The 18,252-nt window shown below is 53.3% G+C and overlaps 1 protein-coding gene across 3 annotated transcripts in view; it reads right to left on the bottom strand.

Annotated features, from left to right (window-relative positions):
* Positions 1–1,700: 1,700 nt before the first annotated feature.
* Gsn (gelsolin) overlaps positions 1,701–18,252 on the bottom strand; it is a 41,301-nt gene continuing 24,749 nt past the window's right edge. For all 3 annotated transcript variants that reach the window (XM_010602947.3, XM_010602945.3, XM_010602946.2), the window contains exons 5-17: positions 16,834–16,983; positions 15,780–15,869; positions 14,337–14,469; positions 12,696–12,784; positions 12,373–12,588; positions 11,074–11,207; positions 8,480–8,570; positions 6,727–6,897; positions 6,015–6,189; positions 5,015–5,139; positions 4,750–4,827; positions 3,190–3,250; positions 1,701–2,130 (exon numbers count right to left, since the gene is read on the bottom strand). In XM_010602947.3, coding sequence (XP_010601249.1) covers positions 1,961–2,130; positions 3,190–3,250; positions 4,750–4,827; positions 5,015–5,139; positions 6,015–6,189; positions 6,727–6,897; positions 8,480–8,570; positions 11,074–11,207; positions 12,373–12,588; positions 12,696–12,784; positions 14,337–14,469; positions 15,780–15,869; positions 16,834–16,983 — 1,683 coding nt within the window. In that variant the 3' untranslated portion in view covers positions 1,701–1,960. The remainder of the gene's footprint in view (positions 2,131–3,189; positions 3,251–4,749; positions 4,828–5,014; positions 5,140–6,014; positions 6,190–6,726; positions 6,898–8,479; positions 8,571–11,073; positions 11,208–12,372; positions 12,589–12,695; positions 12,785–14,336; positions 14,470–15,779; positions 15,870–16,833; positions 16,984–18,252) is intronic.

Below are 18,252 nucleotides of genomic sequence, written 5' to 3'. Positions count from 1 at the left end.
ATGGAAATGTCCAAGAGGGACTTCTGAGAAGTCCATGAGAAGAAGCAAAGTTTCAGGCCCAGGGGACCACACGGGACACCTAGGAGTCCTTCTTCTACTCCCTGAAGACTACGAACTGGATGCACCCGGGGGCAGCTCTTGCGATGGCAACTGCAGCAGGAAAGGTTTCTCTAAGCAGCTGTGGGCATGTTCCGGCCTGGGTTAAGATGTCCCTCCAAAGCCTCAAGCTTTTTCAGAGGTGGCTGAATCTAGAGTGTGTGATCTTCATTGTGGGGTTATGCCTGAGGGCACTAGGACTAAGGGCATGAGTGCTGCCCACCCTAAGTAGTTTGGATAAGATAAAAGCAGCAGAAAGACGCTGTTAAGTTTCCCTTGTTGCTTTCGCTACTGTGTGGGCCCCATGAACTGTTTCTCTTCTGCGATGCCCCTCTGCCATAGGCCACCCTGCCTTGGAGCCAGCCGATTATGGACTGAAAGCTCTACAAACCGTGAGCTAAATAAATCTTTTCCCCTTTAACTCTGAGTGTTGGGTATTTTGTCTCAGCAATGAGAGAAAAGCAACTAACATAGGGCAGTAGAATTAAGCTGTAGGAACCAGAGGTAGAGAAGAAGGGCGAGGCAGATGTCACAGGATGTGACAGCTGTGACAACACACCTTGCCCACTTTCTACTACGGGAAATGTAATTAAGGGCCCCACCTGCTGGCTTCAAGGCCACGCCTCCCAACAACCGGCAGAGGGGAAGTGAGGCACACCTGCTCTCGGAAGACACATGACTCTTCTGGCTGACTTTGACTCTGTTTCGGAAAACTGAACGGGACAGATAATGGTAACTGATATTCACAGGATTATGCATGACAGCAAAGAGCGCAGACAACCCAGACGTTCACTGTGGGATGAGTGGCTAGATAGGATGAAGGGTGCACATATGGTGGAGGACTACTCGGCCACAGAAAGGGATGAAATGTTGATTTATGCTACAACACAGATGAATCCTGCAAATGTTATTCTCTGTGGAACAAGCCAGGCTCTGCTTGTACGTGGTACCTAGAATACGCAGATTCATAGAGACAGAAAGTGCACCAGCGATTTCCCAGGACTGGGAGGGCAGAAAATGAAGGTTATCATTTAATGCAGACAGTACTTATGTCAAAAATTCCGGAAGAAGTTTGGGTGTAGGTTGCGGTGAAGGATTCACTGCCAGGCAGATCACGACAATGAATTGTACATACACTTACAATTGATTCAAATGACAAATACTCTTGCTGCAATAAAAAGAAAAAAATAGGAACATACTACTGAATCTAAAAATGCTTTGTCTATGGGGCAGGACTTCCCGAAAGCTTTGCCAAACTTTCCTGGGCCAAAGGCCATGTGGGGCCCTTCTGTCCAGCCTTCTCTTCTCTTCTTCATTTAGGTCAGACTGGTATCCTGGTCCGATGGCTCTCCCAGCCTTCCCAGCAACACGTGCCCTGGATGATCGGTGCACATCTCTCCTCACCCTGGCCTCTGCTTCTCAGATGACCAGGATTAACACGCAGGTGCATGCAGCTCAGCTACTGGTTCACAGGCACGTGCAAGGACCCGGCCTGGGGATCTCAGAATTCCCAGGGACAAAGGCGAGGTGGAGACTGGGTGCCACCATGAGTCAGGTGGGTAGGAGCTAGCAGGGACCAACACAGCTAAGCTACACCAGGCCGACACACTTCAAAAAGCTTTTATTAAATTTAATTTCCAAAGCACAGATATTTGAGACAAGTTTGCAAGGACCCTGAATTTTGGCAGGGCTGTTTTTGGCTACTATAACACACACACACACACACACACACACACACACACACACACACACACACACACACACGCTCATGCACCAGAGTTGCCCTGCTCACCATAAGGTCTCTGTGGGAGATGGACAGTTCTCCAAGGCACGGGTGGGTGGCAATGGCGGGCCTTGCCCTTCCTCAGGCAGCCAGCTCAGCCAGGGCCCTGTCCAAGGGGTCCACAGACCAGTAGTCGTCATCCCAGCCAAGGAACCAGCCCACGAAAGAAGGAGGCTCAAAGCCTTGCTTCACCACGGTGATGGGGGTCCGCCTGTCCCGATTAGCTGGGTCCGTCTCAATGTACCGCTTAGCTGTGCACACACACGGAGGGAAGGAAACCTGAGTCTCAGTGCCTCCCACAGCAGGGAGAAGGTGGGTCAGGACAGGGATTGCCAATGATGTTTTTGTTTTGGTTTGGTTTTGGTTTTTTTGAGACAGGGTCTCACTACATAGTTGGGACTGACCTGGAACTCACTATGTAGCCCAGGCTGGTCCCAACTCACAGCAATCCTACTGCCTTAGCCTCCTGAGTGCTGGGATTACAGGTGTGTGCCACCACGCCCGGCACCAATGATGGGTTTTGGTCCCATTATCTCTATTGCCTGTCCCTGTAGCAGAGACCACCATCCTTTACAGGCAGAGATACCTACCTGGGTTCTTCCCTGCGCAGGGACACAGGAACTACAGCCCACCTTCCTGCCTACAAAACTCAGCATTTCATGGAATTTACCATTTCCCCCTGGCTACTGGAAGATATTTTTAAAAATCTTCTAGGTTTTCAGGCCCTAAATCAGCTTAGTTTAGCCACCAGGGATCTGCTTTCCAACAAACCCTGGCAAGTTCAGCCTTTGGGCATCCCAGAGTGGATATGGTTTCTTATCTGGTCCTTCCTGCCTCTGTCACCCAAAGGCCTCATGGGTTAAAACCTTGGTTCCCAGGCTGGTGCTACCGGGAGGTGGTAGAAACTTTAAGAGATGGGGCCTCTTTTGGGAGGCCTCTGCCACTGGGGTATGTCCCGAAGGGGACTGTCAGGACCCTGCCCATTCCTCCCACTCTGTTTTCAACTCCTAGCCATGGGCTACCCTCTGCGTTCCCCAATGTGATGTGCTCCATCACCATGGGCCCAAATGCAACAGTCAATGGACCATGGACTGAAACCTCCAACACTAATCCAAAATGAACCTTTTCTCTTTATAAGCTGATTGTCCCGGATACTTGTGGCAGCCACGGAGGACTAACTAACATCACTCCTGGCAGGATTTCAGAGAGCTGACTATGGAGGAGGAAGTCCCCACCCCACTGACGCTAACTCCGGGACAGGGCTGGAAACTGCTCCTCCCGCCCTATAGCCAAAGACTTTGAGTCCTTACCAGAGGTCAAGGCTTCCGTCTTTTCCTCTTCTTGAGAATCCTTTCCAACCCAGACGAAGACCTGGGGGTGAGACGGGAAGTGTAAAGTGCATGAAGGACCAAGTTCACGGCTGGAGGAAGAGTGAGAAAGTATTGGGTGCTGGACAGACAGAGCTCTCGACTGACTCACAGCATCCGTAGATCACGACCGCAGGGACAAGGGGCAGCTGTCACAACACGGCGACCTTCAAACATGTTTTGTTCTCCCACCCGCCTATCTGTGCTGGCCTACAATCTCGGTTTCCACAAACCGAGGGACCAACGATGGTGGAAATGTCAGCCTGGACCTCACTCTACCTGCATGAGGTGGGGCACTGCCCTGGAGGGTCAGCTCTCATCTGCCTCCAGCTCCTTACTCCTTCACATCTCCCAGGCCAGGCTGCTTCACCCATCACCCTTGCCAACCACGTGGCGCAGGTACCAAGCTGGAGCTCCCTCTCTAAAGGTTCGCGAAGCTCATCCGCATTTGTTTGTTCAACCAGTCAGTGGCCGAACATTCTTACTCGTGCAGAAAATAGACACAGATAGTCTGCTGTGTGCCCACCTCTGCATATCTTGGGCAATGTGGGTCTAAGCTTGGAATCACAACTCCCCACCATTACTACCATTATGGTAAGTTCCGGGACACATAAAAATCTATTTGGCTCAATTTTATGTCACCTGTGACGAGAATCATAGAAAGAATTAAGTTCGTGAACCGAGGTACCACTGTACTTTTATGCATCTCTAAAATACTATTTTCAAGAGCTTTTGCCATTGATAAAATAGCACCGGACAATAAAATACCAGACTTTCTAGCTCTTCCTTTCAGCCCCTCTTAGACAGGTATCCAGTCTGTTTGGCTCCTCTTGGGATTCCCAACACTCAGCGTTCTGCCTGGAAGACAACTGTGCTGCACAAATACTGGCTGAGTGAACGAACAAACAGATGGACAAACAGACTGGACAGCCAGTGGATCGTTCAATGACAACTGCTGAATGGCTCCAGCTGCAAACATTGTGGTCCTCACCTTTGGCCTGGAGATTCCCAGAAACAGCCATGGGGTGGAAGAGAGGCTTGTTGTCCCCCTGGGAAGCCATTCTGAAACCCTGAGGACTCTTGGGGAAGGCCACTTCCTCCCTGAGAACTGGCCCTTTGAGAGTCCAGGAGGCGCACTTCCCCACTCCACGTGATGCGGGGCAGCTGATGCTCACATGTGAGAGAATCTGCTAAAGTCAGCTTTCTCTACCAGCAGACTGAAAGCAAGAGTTCACAGCTCCCCTTTCACCTAGGGAGACTGATTCGGGTCACCTAATATGGGCTTCTGTGCTGCTTTGCAGTTTCCAAGGGAACTGTGCCCAGGGACCTGGCTGGTGGGGACCATTACTTCTATTTCAGAGCTGAGCAAATGGAGGCTCAGAGAGGGAAGTGACTGGTGGTGGCAGCTCAGGAACTTTTCTGGCAACACCTGGTACTTCTTCTTCCAGCCCCGAGCCGCCAGTCTCCCACCCCTCTGGCCTTCACCCTCACCCTTTCACTCACCTGGTCCCAGGTGTCCAGGAGCATGACGTCATCAGTAGCCAGGTCTTCCTGCATGAGCTCACCGGGAACCTCTTCGATCTGGGCGGGGGTCACAGGAGTTAAAGGGAGAGCATCTGCAGCCCAGGACGGAGGCACAGAGCTGGTCCTGGCTGCACTGGTTCTTTCCTCCAGGCTGTGTCCCCAGACAGTCCCTCCCATCCCTGCTGCTCAGGGGTCCCCAGAACAGGCTCTCCAAAGCAGATATGTGTCCTCGGTGCGGACTCACCACAAAACGTCCAATCTTGTTGGAGCAGGCGAAGAGGCGAGGAGGGTGGGCGTCCATCTTCTTGTCCTTCAGCCGTGGGGATGTGCGGTAGGTGGCTTTCCCGCCCAGGGCCTCCCAGAAGCTGTCTGTTAGGGGAGGTCACGCCAGTTGCCGAGGGATGCCACCCCAATGCCCTAGGACATCTCACTAGGCCCCTGGGCAAACCAACTGTTTGTCATCCCCACCTCCAGTTTAACATTCCAGGAGATCGAGAGGGAAGGGGCTTGAGGGAATTTGAAGATGACAAAAGGGAGGCCCAGACAGGGTAGACTTGGGCAGAAGACAGAAAGCCAGGATAACAGCCCTGCAGGATGGGTATAATTATCCCCACCCAACAAATGAAGTATCCGAGGCTCAGAGAGGTTAAGCAAATCACTCAAAGTCACACAGTTAGTATACAAATCTTTTCTGACTCCAATCTTCACATTCTTTCCCCTGTACCTCCTCTACCTGTTCTGTCCACAGGTAGCCATTTAAATTTGAACATGACTAAATATTGGGCTCTCATTCCCGCCAGTCACATTTCAAGGGCTTGGTGCCATCAACTTGCAGCTGGTAAATCTAGAACACGTCTGCTCTCACGGAAGTTTCTACCAAGCACAGCTACTGCAGAACCCCTGGCTTCCCCAAATTCCTACACCAAGCAGGAAGGAGTAGGCAAGAAGCACCAGCAGGAAAGAAGAGGGCAGGATGGTGGCGTTTGCGGCCAAGCAGATTCTAAAGATGAGGACAGACAACCGCCCCTCCAATGCCGTCATCACGCCTGCTATGGTCCCTCAAGGTTAGGTCCTGGCAAGTGACCGCTCCCCCAGCACCCTCCCCAGAACCTGAGACCACCTTCCTCGGGCCACTTAGCACACACAAAGGCCCAGGGCACGGTAAGGAGATGGAGCCCTGGGGCAGGCAGACGGGGGAGGCTGGCGGCCTGGCCCCAACAGCACAGACCCTGCCTGGTGCCCACCTGGCTCGCTGCCTTCAACCACCTGCACTGGCTGGGCCTTCAGCACCCGCAGCAGCTCCTGGGCGCCTGCCTTCTCTGCAGCGCTGGCTCCTGTGCCCATCCACAGGTAGGCGGCCGAGGGGGTCTTCAGGACAAAGGCATCGTTGGAGTTCAGAGCACCAGCCTTGGGCACAATCTGGGAAGGCAGTGAGCCGTTAGTTGGGAGCCAGACAAAAAGGCCCAGCCACTCCTACCGCCCCAGGGACCCTGCAGCAGACCCAGCTCCTAGGTGGGAACTTGGAAAACTACACCCATCAGAGCTGAGGACGCAGACTTGAGACACAGATGGATCTGGCTGACCCCATGGGTCTGGGGCCAAGATGATTCTAGAATTCTGGGCGTCACTCACAGAAGTTGAGCACCCAAACAGGAAGTGACAGCGATTCTGCTCGGCCCGTCCTGGAGAACTATGCCCAGGCCTCTGTTCCACCTCGAAAGGGGCAGTGGCCCCCTAGAATGGAACTACACAGAAGGGGCCACATGGAAGTAAGCTACCCGTTACACAGGGTGTGTAAGGGACACTGCACGTTCCTGAGGCAGCCACAAGTCCAGGACAGAAAGGCACGAGATGCGGCTTCTGAGCCCCTCACCTAGTGCCACCCCCTACTCCTGGGCAGCTCTGCCTGGTTTCAGGGGGGGGCATCAGCCCTGATCTCCAGGCCCCGTGTGTTACCTCAACGGCCCGGGTGGCTCCAGAGCTGCTGGCCCGGACCTGGAAGAGGCGGGTGGGGGCAGGGGCCGTCTGGCCGCCCTCACGGGAGGTGCCCCCCTTGTAGATGATCATGGGCTTCCCGCCAAACAGGCTCATGAGGTGGGCGGGCTCCTTGCCTTGGACCACTCGGCTCTGGGAGGAGACAGGGATGAGTCAGGAGAGGGGTGGTGGGTTTCTCTGTGTGGCTCTGGGCCTGTCCCCCAGCCCAGGCCACCACATCGTGTCTGCGAGTGACCTGGAGCATCCCAGGCACTGGCAGGGAAACCCGGCTTCCAGGAAGGCCCAGGGTCCCCTGGGCGCTGCTCCCTGCTCATTCCCCTCCGCCCCCCGAGGACTCGCCCTGCTGACCCCACACGGGGACCAGAGCCTGGGAGCCCTGTGTGCAAATATTCCCTTAAACGGAAGCCGGAAGCTTGGGAGCCCGAAGAGTCTTCCAAACAGTGACATTGCCCCCTCAAGGCACGGAAGTGGTGTGAACGGAGCCTCCTGCAGCCAGCCTGGGCCTCTCTGCTCAGGCAGGAGCCAAGAGGGAGGGGACAGAAGACAGGATGCGCGCCCAGAATGCAGCTCACATCTGGGGACCCAGCACCCCACATCCAGACGCTGACCCCACAAGCCAGTCAGGGTACCGCCTGCCACGACCAGCCACGGCTGGGGCCCAGCTCCCACCCTACGCAGCCCCCACCGATGGTGAGTACTTGGGCGCGGTCCTCAACCTCTCGGGTCCCTCCTCTGGGAAATGGGGCTGAGTGCTCCTGCCCAGGCTACTGTGAGCTACAACAGCAGCTTCTCCCTCGGCACCCAGCAGCCGGACTGTCACTGGTCATCAGGGCACCAAGCCCTGCCAAGGGCAGGATGCAGGCAACAGAATCCCTGTCTGCTTCCCCACGTTTCCCTGTGGCCTGGCTCTGCTGCCCCACACGGCTCCAGCAAGCAGAAATCCCTTCAGTCCAGGTCACCACTCAGCAACTTGCGTTCTCTAGATGGAGGACCACATCCTTCACGGAGGCCCCTTCAAGTCACTCTCCAGCCTCGATGATGGCACCTTCCTCTCGCTTTAATACCCAATATGCCTCCATTTGGAATGCGCTTTCTTTCACCTTTGCCTGGCCGCCTCCTACTCATTCTTAGGCCCTAGTGGTGGAGTCCTTTCCCGTGGGCAGGAGGTGGGCTTCTCTCAGCTAATTAGATAATAGCTGAGATTTATATCCTGACACTTAACACCAATGCACACAGGAGAATCCCTCTGAGCCAAGCACGGCTCTGGATGTTTTACCAATGTTAATTCTCCTTCCTAAACGCGGCACTCCGCCAGGTGGGCACGGTGATCCCCATCTTCAGAACACAGAGGAGCAGAGGCCAAATGACTTAGCCAAGGCTGCCCGGGGTAAAGTTAGGTTTCGAAGCCAAGCAGGCTGGCTCCACATCCGTCCTCTCAGCTGCTCAGCCACACAACCCTCCTGGCTGCCCTCTCCCACAGTGTGTCTTCCTTTCACACTGCCTGTGTCATTGTGTGTGGCCCACGCTGCTGTGTACAGGTTTGCTGCACGTGTGTCCATCTCCGGACTGTGAAGCCCATCAGGGCACAGGCAGGGTCTGGGTGCTTGTGGCGGCAAGGAGGCCCTGCGTGATTATCTGCTGCGTGGATGGGACAGTGAGACAGTACGGATGGACACGGCCCAGCTGCAGCCTGGAGGGGCGGTGGGTGGCTCACCTGGACGGGACCCCCACCTAGCTCTTCATCCAGCTTGGCGGTCAGGATGGCTGAGGCAGCAACCTCATCCTGGGTAGACTGGGCCCCCTGCCTGGAAGGGGAAGTGAGGCTCAGCACAGGGGTTTGAACAGAGCCTGAGACTATGCAAGAAACCCACTTGCTGCCTCGCTACAGACGGAAGAGAGACCAGTTAGGAACCAAACCAGCGCTGCCCTCCCTCGGCTTAGAACCCTGTCTGGTTCCAGAGATCTGGGGGCGATGAGCGGGTTCCTTATCCTAAGGGTGCCCTGGAGAGGACAGGCTGGGTCATCCGCGCTGCACAGCTACAGCGGAGGAGGCCAGGATTCAAATCCAAGATGCAGGAAAGTGGCTGGGCAGTGCTTTTGTGTGGAAAAGCAGTTCAGAGGCCAGCAACTGATATATGAACCCGTTCTCAGGAAAAGACATGAGCAGGTTCAGCCTCAGGTGGACGAGGGCAGAGAGGCCTGTGCAGATACCAGAGGTCAGTGGTGACTGCCTGACAAGGGACAGCCAGGGGAGCTGGGCTTTCTACCCTGTCTCTCCATGTCCGGGCTCAATGTCCCACGACCAACATACATTATCTAGATGAGCAAACAAAACCTCACAAGTTAGTGTGTTGCCATAGCTAATTTTTAAAACTTTTCTCAAGAATTTTGTACCATGTGCACGTACATTCTATTTTATCTAACTTTAAATTGTTAAGCTGCTTCTAAAAGGGTGAGATTGTCAAGGTGAGATTCATTCTGCAAGGCAAAGGACCAGTGCTCTTTGAAAGTGCCAAGGTCACAAAAGGAAAGACTAAGAAACTGTCACAGATTTGGGAGACCAAGAAGGCGTGAAGACTTGAAGCTATGTCGTTGGGTGCTAGGTTAGGTCCTGGACCAAAAATGGACAAAGTGAGAAAAGGAGTGAAATTCAGGGGAAGCCCAAAGACCACTATGTCTGTACATGGTAGGTTCCTGACTGGTGGTTATGTAAGATGTGAACACAGAGGAAACTGTGAAATAGGTATACAAGAACTGTCTGGCCTATTTTCACAACCTCTTGGCAAGTCTAACACTATTTAGAAATTAAAAACTCAAGGAAGAAGAAATGCAGCAGTCAATAATCAAGCAAAAAGTCTGAGACTGTACAGTAGGAGAAAAACTGGAGCTTTGAGAATCAAACCCAGGGCCTTAAACCTGCTAGTCCAGTATGCTACCGCTGAGCCATTCCCAGCCTGAAATGTAAATTTAAAGTAGTGAGCTGGGCATGGTGGCACATGCCTGTAATCCCAGCCCTAGGGAGGCTGAGGCAGGAGAATCGCTGTGAGTTCGAGACCAGCCTGGGATACACAGTGAGCTCCAGGTCAGTCTCAACTACATAGCGAGACCCTGTCTCAAACAAACAAACAAAAAAGTACAATGAGATGTCATTTTTTCAACTATCAGGTTGACAACACTAAAACAGTGCACTGTGTGGCTATACGGAAACAGGCTCTTGCAGGTTGTTGGGGGGATGCAAAAATACCATGCGTACTATAAAAGGAAATTGGGGGCTACCTATCAAAATGACAGGTATCAGGACTTTCTAAGACTCGCACATCTGGGAACTGTGCCCAGAGGGAGTTCTCTACACATTCAGTATGGTGTTTGTTTAAAGTTACTCATCTCTGCAATGCCAAGCATCAACAGGAAATCTGTTAAATAAATCACCCAAAGGAAATTTACAAAGCTGTAAAAAAAATAAATAAATAAGGAAGCTCTGTAAGTAATGACACAGAAAGGGTCTCCAGGAAGAACTCGGTCCAAAAAGCAAGGTGCGAGACAATGTACACAGCCTGCTCTGTCATCCGCATAAGGAACGCAGAGTATTAGATAATTTACAAAGCTGTAAAAAAAATAAATAAATAAGGAAGCTCTGTAAGTAATGACACAGAAAGGTCTCCAGGAAGAACTCGGTCCAAAAAGCAGGGTGCGAGACAATGTACACAGCCTGCTCTGTCATCCGCATAAGGAACGCAGAGTATTAGGAATATGAGTCATATTTGCACAAAGAATTACTGGAAAGACACACAAGAAATCATCCAAAGTGGTGACTTGTGAAGGGATGGGGTTTGGAGGATAGGGTAGGAGAGGTACAGAGTGGAAATAGTAATGTGAATGTATCTCCTGTTCTGAAAGAATTGTTTAAATAAAGTTTTAATTGACTTGTATAACAAATAAATAAGTTGTATAACAACTGTACATATTTATGGGGTAGAGAGAAATAATTTTTTAGTTTCAAAACCTATGTGGAAGGATAAGGTGCACAGTACTCCAAATGGACTTGGGAATGTTTGCTTGGTTGGTTGATCTCTCCCTGTCGACCACATCTCCTACAATAAGCTGGTCATATTTTGGTAAGAGTAGGTTTGGAGAACTAAGACAAGTGATATTGCCTGACAAGAAGCGTTCTCAGCAAGGTGTAGCTGTCCCTCCTCAACCCGCACCCAAGTCCTCCTCAGTCCTCCTCAGCCTGGGCCCTTGCCGCCTTGCTCGGGCCCAGCCAGTGCCCACCAAGCCCCCCACACAGCAGGTGGCACCACTGCTCACCAGTTGTAGATGATCTGGCCCTGGCGGCCGCCATGACGATAGTTGTACAGAATGATGTAGCTGTCACCTCCGTAGAACTGCCCATACGTGGCAGGATCCACAGGCACCTTGTTGGAGCCTTCAATTCTCCAGATCTGCCAGAGCAAAGCTGGGGTCAGACACCCTGCAGGACCCCCACCCCACCTCCGGCGAGCTTTTCTAGGTGACTCCACTCGGGCCCAAGTTAAATAATTGGCACAAATCACACAGCCACAAGAGGCAGGGCTGGGACGCAAGCCCAGGTTTCCTGCTGTGCATCCTGACACCGTTCTCTGTCCCACCCTGAACGTCCTCCTGGAAGGGACCTTCATGGCAGCGCCTTCCATAGCCCATGAGCACTAAGAGCCCAGGTCGAAAATCAGACTCCTCCTGCCCTTAGAGGTCATGGGAGCTTGGACCTTGGAGGGTGCAATGAAAACCTCCAGGATAGGGCTGTGTAGAAAGAGCCCTGCTGCCTGGCTGTATAACCTGGGGCAAACAGTTTTTTCTTCCGAAAAATGGGCAAAATAATAAAACCTACTTGGAAGCATTGTGAGACTCAAACACATTTATTCACAAAAGCTCCCATTGTAGCCAGAAGCAGATGATAGCTCTGCAGGTGGTAGCCACTCTTACTAATATAATTATTAGTGTATCATTAATGTGGCCCTTGTCTGCGTAGTTATTAAATCGCCTAGACTTTATGGGTCACTTCTAGAGACAAGACCATCTCTAGGCAGCCTTGGAGTGACCCCTGCTGGCTGTGAGACTTTCCAAGGGCCCCGCCCCAAGGAGGCCACGCAGCGCCACCTGGTGGTGCAGCAGGGACGCCGCGTGCTCCACATCCGGGAAAACAGAACCCTACAACCCACTTCCCCCCTTGTACATTTCTTGAAGGCGACAAGAAGGATGGAATCCCTTTAACGGGTGAAAAAGTGTGGCTATGCCTCTAGAGCTAGCGTCCCCAGCCCCTCCCTGAGGATGTACCAGCCACCGGGGACAGCACCCTGCGAGTCCGGTCCGGAGATGCGTGGTCCCCTCCCCTCCCAGACCAGGCACTCCTAGGGGTGGGTGTGGGGTGTGAGACACGCGACCCGGGGCCCAGCACACGGTAGAGGCCCAGGTTATACACTGGTTAGAAAAAATAACACAAGCGTCTCATCTTCCAAAACTGCGGTGGAAAGCTCAGAGAGAAACATCCTCAGGGGAGCGGAAACAGCGGCCAAGGGCAGGAAGGAGGACCCCGCGTATTCCAGGCTGGGCCCCTCACTCCTGGGATACCTGTTTCTGGCCAGTGCCGTCGTCATCCATGCCGTGCTGGGCAGCCATGGCGGTGGAGGTGTGCAGCGTGGCGGCGTCAAACGGTACGCGCTCCACATTGGCGATGTGGCTGGAGAGGTAGGCCAGGCCCGGGCCGTCGGTCTGGTCCGGGTCCCGCCAGTTCTTAAAGAACTGCTTGAAGAGTGGGGTCTCGCCGCCCTCTGGAAGGACTGAAACCTGGCGGAGGAAGGCAGAGGGGACTGGGCAGCTGTCCCCAGTGTTGCCTGGTCCACGCACCCCCAAACCTGACCCGCTCCCCATCCTCCTTGGCTTCCCAGACTCACCTGGGTCTGCTTGGGATAGTTCATCTTGGAGATGAAGTCAGAAGCTGTTTTCAGGGCAGCCTTCCGCTCCTCCGTGTTGGCCTGCTTGCCTGTGGGCAGGTGGAGAAGCCATGGGGGGTCGGGGCTGGAGGCTGCTGCACCCGGCAACCCAGTGGTCCAGGAAAAGGGAAGCCAAGCCACCCCCTACACTTCTGAGGCTGTGGACCACCAAGGCCAGAGAACAGCTGCTTCTTCACTAAGAGTGGAGGGTTTCTGGGGTCCTCACCTGGGTCCTGGCCCGTGACGGTAACCACAGCCACCGTTTCTGTCTACTTATGAGCATGTGTTTTGTGCTCAGGACTATGCATAGATTATTTCATTAATCCACACAACAGCCTTACTAATAAAGATCATTATTTTCTTGTTCCCCTTTGCATACAAGGAAACGAGGGTCTCAGAGAGGTTCCATTACCCGGCCAAGGCAGATTCACACTCTAGCCTCCCTCCACTGGGAGGGCACTGCACCCCCACACTGCACTGGCTGGATTCTGTCCCAGCCCAGAGGCCTTTCCCGTACCAGGGCTCCTGGCCAGCGAATACCCAGATTTCCCATGGCCAGAGCCAAGAGCCAGGTCGGCGAGCCCAGGCCCCGGGAGCCCAGAGCAATCCCAACAGAGCCACAGGTCAGCACTCACTGTCCCTCTCTGTCCACCCGCGGCCTCCCTCCCTCTGTCCCCAGGTCTAAGCTCAGAGCATGCGGGGAAGACAGGAGGGGTCCCCTCAGAACTCCTGCAGGCCTCTCAGAAACACCTGGGCCGATGCTTTCCGAGAGATTCCTGCAAACATTCCAGAGTTCCATGGACTTCTAGCATGACAATTCCCAAACAGACCAGATTGCCTTCTAGAGAGGCCCTGGTGTACACTGGGCTACATTCCCAGCCCTCTGAGATTTTTAAATCTTGAGATAGATTTTTGCAAGTTTATCTAGGCTGGCCTAGATAAATGATCTTCCCGCTTCAGGCTCACAGAGGGCTGGGGTTACAGTCATGGGCCACCGTGCCCAGCCTTAAAGTCCAACAATAACAAACTTTAACATCGGCCAAGCTGCTGTTTGGGAGACAACAATTTTAGCCAAAATAAAGGAATCTGGGGCCCAGACAGAGTAAGTAAAGTGCCCAAGATTGGAGAAGGAATTGAAGAAACACAAGTGTTTCCCAGCTATAGCTGTAACTCCTTGTTCTGGCACGGATAAAAGTGTACCTGATCTGTAAACAAAGTTTGTCATTTTATTCTCACTAGACTCACAAGGCTCTGTCTTCTTTCAAGGCTAAATTACAGAACTGTCTGCCCTCACCCTGTTTCATGTAAACTCACTCGCTACGTCACTAGAAAGGCCAACCTATTTGACTAAATGTATAAAAACAAAACTTTTCTTTGTCCAGCTCTTCCTCCGAACCTAAGTCCATCGAGCTGGTGTTCACCTAAAATAAATCCTCCTGTTTCCCAGTGGTCCTTTCAGTCTCTTATATCCCTCAACAAGATCTTAGGGTGAGTCAATTGCAACACCAGGATCCCCGATTTCCTCTGTACCAGGCGTGTCCAGCAAACCCTGCCCTCCCCAGTACTGGTGGCTGGATGGGGCCTTTGCGCTGTACCCAGTACCTTTCCAGACAAAGATCTTCCCGTCCCTGCCGTGGTCCAGGATGAAGCAGTCCTCTGTCCTCAGGGCCCCCTGGGCGAAGGGGTTCTCATCGGCCACAAGGGAGACGGTCATGCTGCCCGCACCATTGGAGACCTGCATGACAGGGACAGAGCGGGCCTGTGAGTGTGTGCAGCCAGCACTTGGGGGACAGGGCTCTGCGGGTGACCAGCCAACCCTTGACCTCCAGCCTTGAGGCACAGGGGGGCTGCTTTTCCTGTGACCTGCAGAAGGACGACACTCAGGGGCACCCCGGGCACTGCACATGGAGAGGGAAGGCAGGATGGAATGCAGGATCTTGGGAAGCTCAGGACAAGGGAATTGTTTTCCAAAAAGATGTTCAACCTCATTCACAACAAAAAAGAAAAGTAAACTAAAAGGGAGCTAAATGCAACAGGGGATTCTGGGTTGGAACTTGGAATGAAAGCCTGGGAAAATCAGAACAGAATACGGCCTGGAGTTTAGCAAATAGTATCGAACCTGTATCAACTGCTCAATTCTGACAAATGCACATAGCTCTGCTAAGGGGCCGAGGAGAAGCCTCTCAGAGCTCTCTGTACTACTTGCAATATGTCTGAAACCTAAAAAGTTCCAACCTAAAAAGGTCATTAAATGTGAAAACAAAATACCACACTAAGCAGAGTTCAAAAGGCCAACAGTAGCTACTGCCAACGAAGCTCTGGGGAAACAGGCTTTCAAAAGTCTGAGCGATCGCCTGGTCACTGTGGAGGACACCTGGCCAAGGGCAAGTTTCAGATCACAAGGAGTGGGCTACGGATGCGGCTGGGTGGTAGGAGCACTTGCCTGATACACACACAGGGCCCAGGGAACAGGAAAACAGAGAGGGAGGAGCAGTGCGGGACCAGGAAGGGGAGGGGAGAGAAGAAAGAGGGAGAGGAGCAGAAAAAAAGGAGGGGGGGACAAGGGAAGAGGAGGAAGGGGAGAAAGGCGAGGAGAAATGTAAGAGGAATAAGGAGAAGGGGGAGAAGAGGTGGCAGAGGAAAAGGAGTTATCCGTGAACTCATTATCTACAACCAGCACCCCTCAAACACCCTCATTTCTGATTACCTCCCCAAGTACTTTCTTAGAATATTTTCCCATTCTCAGCAGACTCCCAGAAACCCTGCAAAGCTGACTCTTTTTTGCAGACCAGGAAATAGAACCAGACAGACAGAGGCAGAGAGGCACCCACAGAAGAGCAGGCCCAGGCGTGGCCGGCTGACCACATCCTCACATCCCCCCACCCTTCCTGCAGGAAGGCAAGGGCAGCACACCAGCCTCCACTGAGGTGTGGGTAAGAGGAGGCCCCTCGCCCGAGACCTCGCTGCAGAAGGACTGAGGAGGGTGAGATCTCCCACCTCCCTGTCCTGAGGCCACACCCAGGGGCCCGGGTAGCCAGGGCTCACCTTGTAGAGCTTGGCCAGCCTGCGGTTCTCCGCGTCCTCCTTGGCTGTGTCCTCAGTACCTTCAGGCAGAGCTGGCTTGGGCCCCAGCACCTGCAGGACAGGAAGACATGGATGGCCTTGAGGGTGGCTCCCGAGAGTGCCCCCTGCAGGTAGGGACCACAGGCCAGGAAGGGCAGCTCTCCAGGCAGAGTCCGCACCCTCGGTGACCTGCTGCATCTGCTCCCGGGCCTCCTGCAGGTGGGGCTCCTCCTCACTGGTGAAAGTCCTTCCCTCCCTGTCCCCTGCCTCAGGCCAGTCCTCCAGATGGGCCGGCCACTTTCTCCTGGACACCTTCCACAGCTTCCTTCGTCCTTGCACCCACAGCAGGAGGTGCAGGGATAGCACTCTCAGATGGGGAAACTGAGGTCCAGACATGTGTGGTCTCTCATCCACACAGCTACTAGGCAGCTAAGTCAGAACTGGAATCTCGGTCCCTGTGACTTTAGAGCCCATGTTCATGCATCTGTTCTGGGACTGTCCCACCTCAACAGCCAGCCACAGTCACTCCCAAGCCACGGCAGATGTCCTGGCTACTCTTCTCCAAAATAATCACCTCTTTGCTCTTTCCAAAACTAGAAACCGATGTCCCTGGTCTCCTTTCCCTCGTGACTCCTGTCTTATTAATACATCCCCAAGGCATAATGGCTGGCAATCCCATCACACTATTAATTAAATGGGCCTTAAACTTTTAGGGCTGATGGTGGGCGGAGGAAATTGGGGACTGAGTCTCCTCTGCTCCCCTGTCCTTCGGAGGTCTTGCCCTCCTCACTGGAGCAGGTGGGTCTATCCATACTCCAGTGCGTCCCGGGACCCCGACTCAGCTCTCAGGGTGGGGGTGGAGGTCTCTCTCCCCCTGCCAAGGAAGCTGATCTTCCCCACTCCCAGAAGGACACAGGGCCTGGTGGGATTACTAGCGAACTGACCAGAAGGGGGCGCAGGACTCACTGCTTCCTCCTCCAGGAAACAGTGGATGAAGGAAGTCAGGAGCAGCCCACCCCTGCCAACCCGCCCTTACCTGGAGCATTGGCTCAGGCTCGGAACCCTCATCAGACACTACCACCTTGGCTCGGCCACTCCTCTCGTTGTCCCGGATGCCCTTGGACACCTGTGTGGCCTTAAGTCTCTCAAATCGGTTGCTGTTGGACCCACACCACTGGTAGATGTTCTGCAAGATGGAGATGCCGGGAGGTCAGTGCCCCAGCTTCCCGCAGGACACGGCCAGGAGATGGGCTGCAGGGCATGTACCAGCTCGCTGTGCTCTGTGCCTGCCTGCGTGAGGGATGGCAGAGCGCACACGTGTGTGGCCTAGGTACAGTGGGTGTGATCCATGCATGCCAGGCCACATGAGTACAGGTCTGGGGATGTGCTTTTCTCACAGGTACAACCACGCCCAGACTAAGCACAGAGACGTTTGTACATGGCTGGTGCCCTCTGAAACCCCTCTGCAGCGTGGGTGGTTTGGGGAGTTGGGGCCTTTGGGAGGTGTTGGGACAGTAAGAGGGATTCATGTCTTCCCATGAGAGTGGGTGCATTTTTCCAAAAGCCTGTTAGAAAGCTGATGAGAATATAAATCAGCCCCACCACTTCAGAAAACCACTTGCCATGCTCACTTATACCGGATGAGTATAATCCAGATCCTGGGAATGCGCCTGACAAACCATAGCCCTGTGTCTACCCAAAGACCTGCGCAAGGAAGTTCTGAAACCACCCCGAGTGCCCATCAACAGCACAAAGGATAAACAAGCTATGGGACACCCATTCGAGTGAATCTTCCACAGCCCTTAAATCGACAACATGGGTGAATCTTAGAAATTCAATGCTGAAAAAAAAAAAATCTGGATGTAAAAGAGTAGAGTTTTATGCAAATAAAGTTCAGAAGCAGGCAAAGCTAAGCTAGGCTGTTGAGAGAATGCCAGACTAGAAGAGACAACAGGGGCCGTCTGAGGCTGGTGAAGTTTTTTGATCTGGTGCCCCGTGCATGGGTTCACTTTCTGAGATCCACAGAACTGTAGACTCACGAACCTTGCCATGTGCCTACTGCATTTTATTTATGTGTGTGTGTGTGTGTGTGTGTGTGTGTGTGTGTGTGGTACCAGGGAATGAACTCAGGCCCTTGTACTTGCAAGGCAGGCAGTGGAATCTCTGAGCCAAATCCCTGGCCCCTGCCTACCACATTTTAATAGAAGCCTTTCACTCCAGCCACGTGTGACAGTATACCACGGGGCTACGTGAGTGTGAGTTCTGGGTGTGAGAATGGCTATGACCCTTCTGAGTTTTCACTTCTGTGGGCTGGGAGGCAAGGGGCTAAACAGCATCCACTGTCTCCAAGGTCGTCCTGGGTAAGTGCATTCACACACATACCTGTGCACCCACATGGGCGACAGGCACCTGCGAGCCCAAGTCTGCAGTGTGCATGTGTGTGCACTCATTGGTG

The sequence above is a fragment of the Fukomys damarensis genome, unplaced genomic scaffold (assembly GCF_012274545.1).
Source record: "Fukomys damarensis isolate Sample0158 unplaced genomic scaffold, DMR_v1.0_HiC HiC_scaffold_36, whole genome shotgun sequence".
Lineage (NCBI taxonomy): Eukaryota > Metazoa > Chordata > Mammalia > Rodentia > Bathyergidae > Fukomys > Fukomys damarensis.
This window is presented reverse-complemented; position numbering and strand designations above follow the sequence as displayed.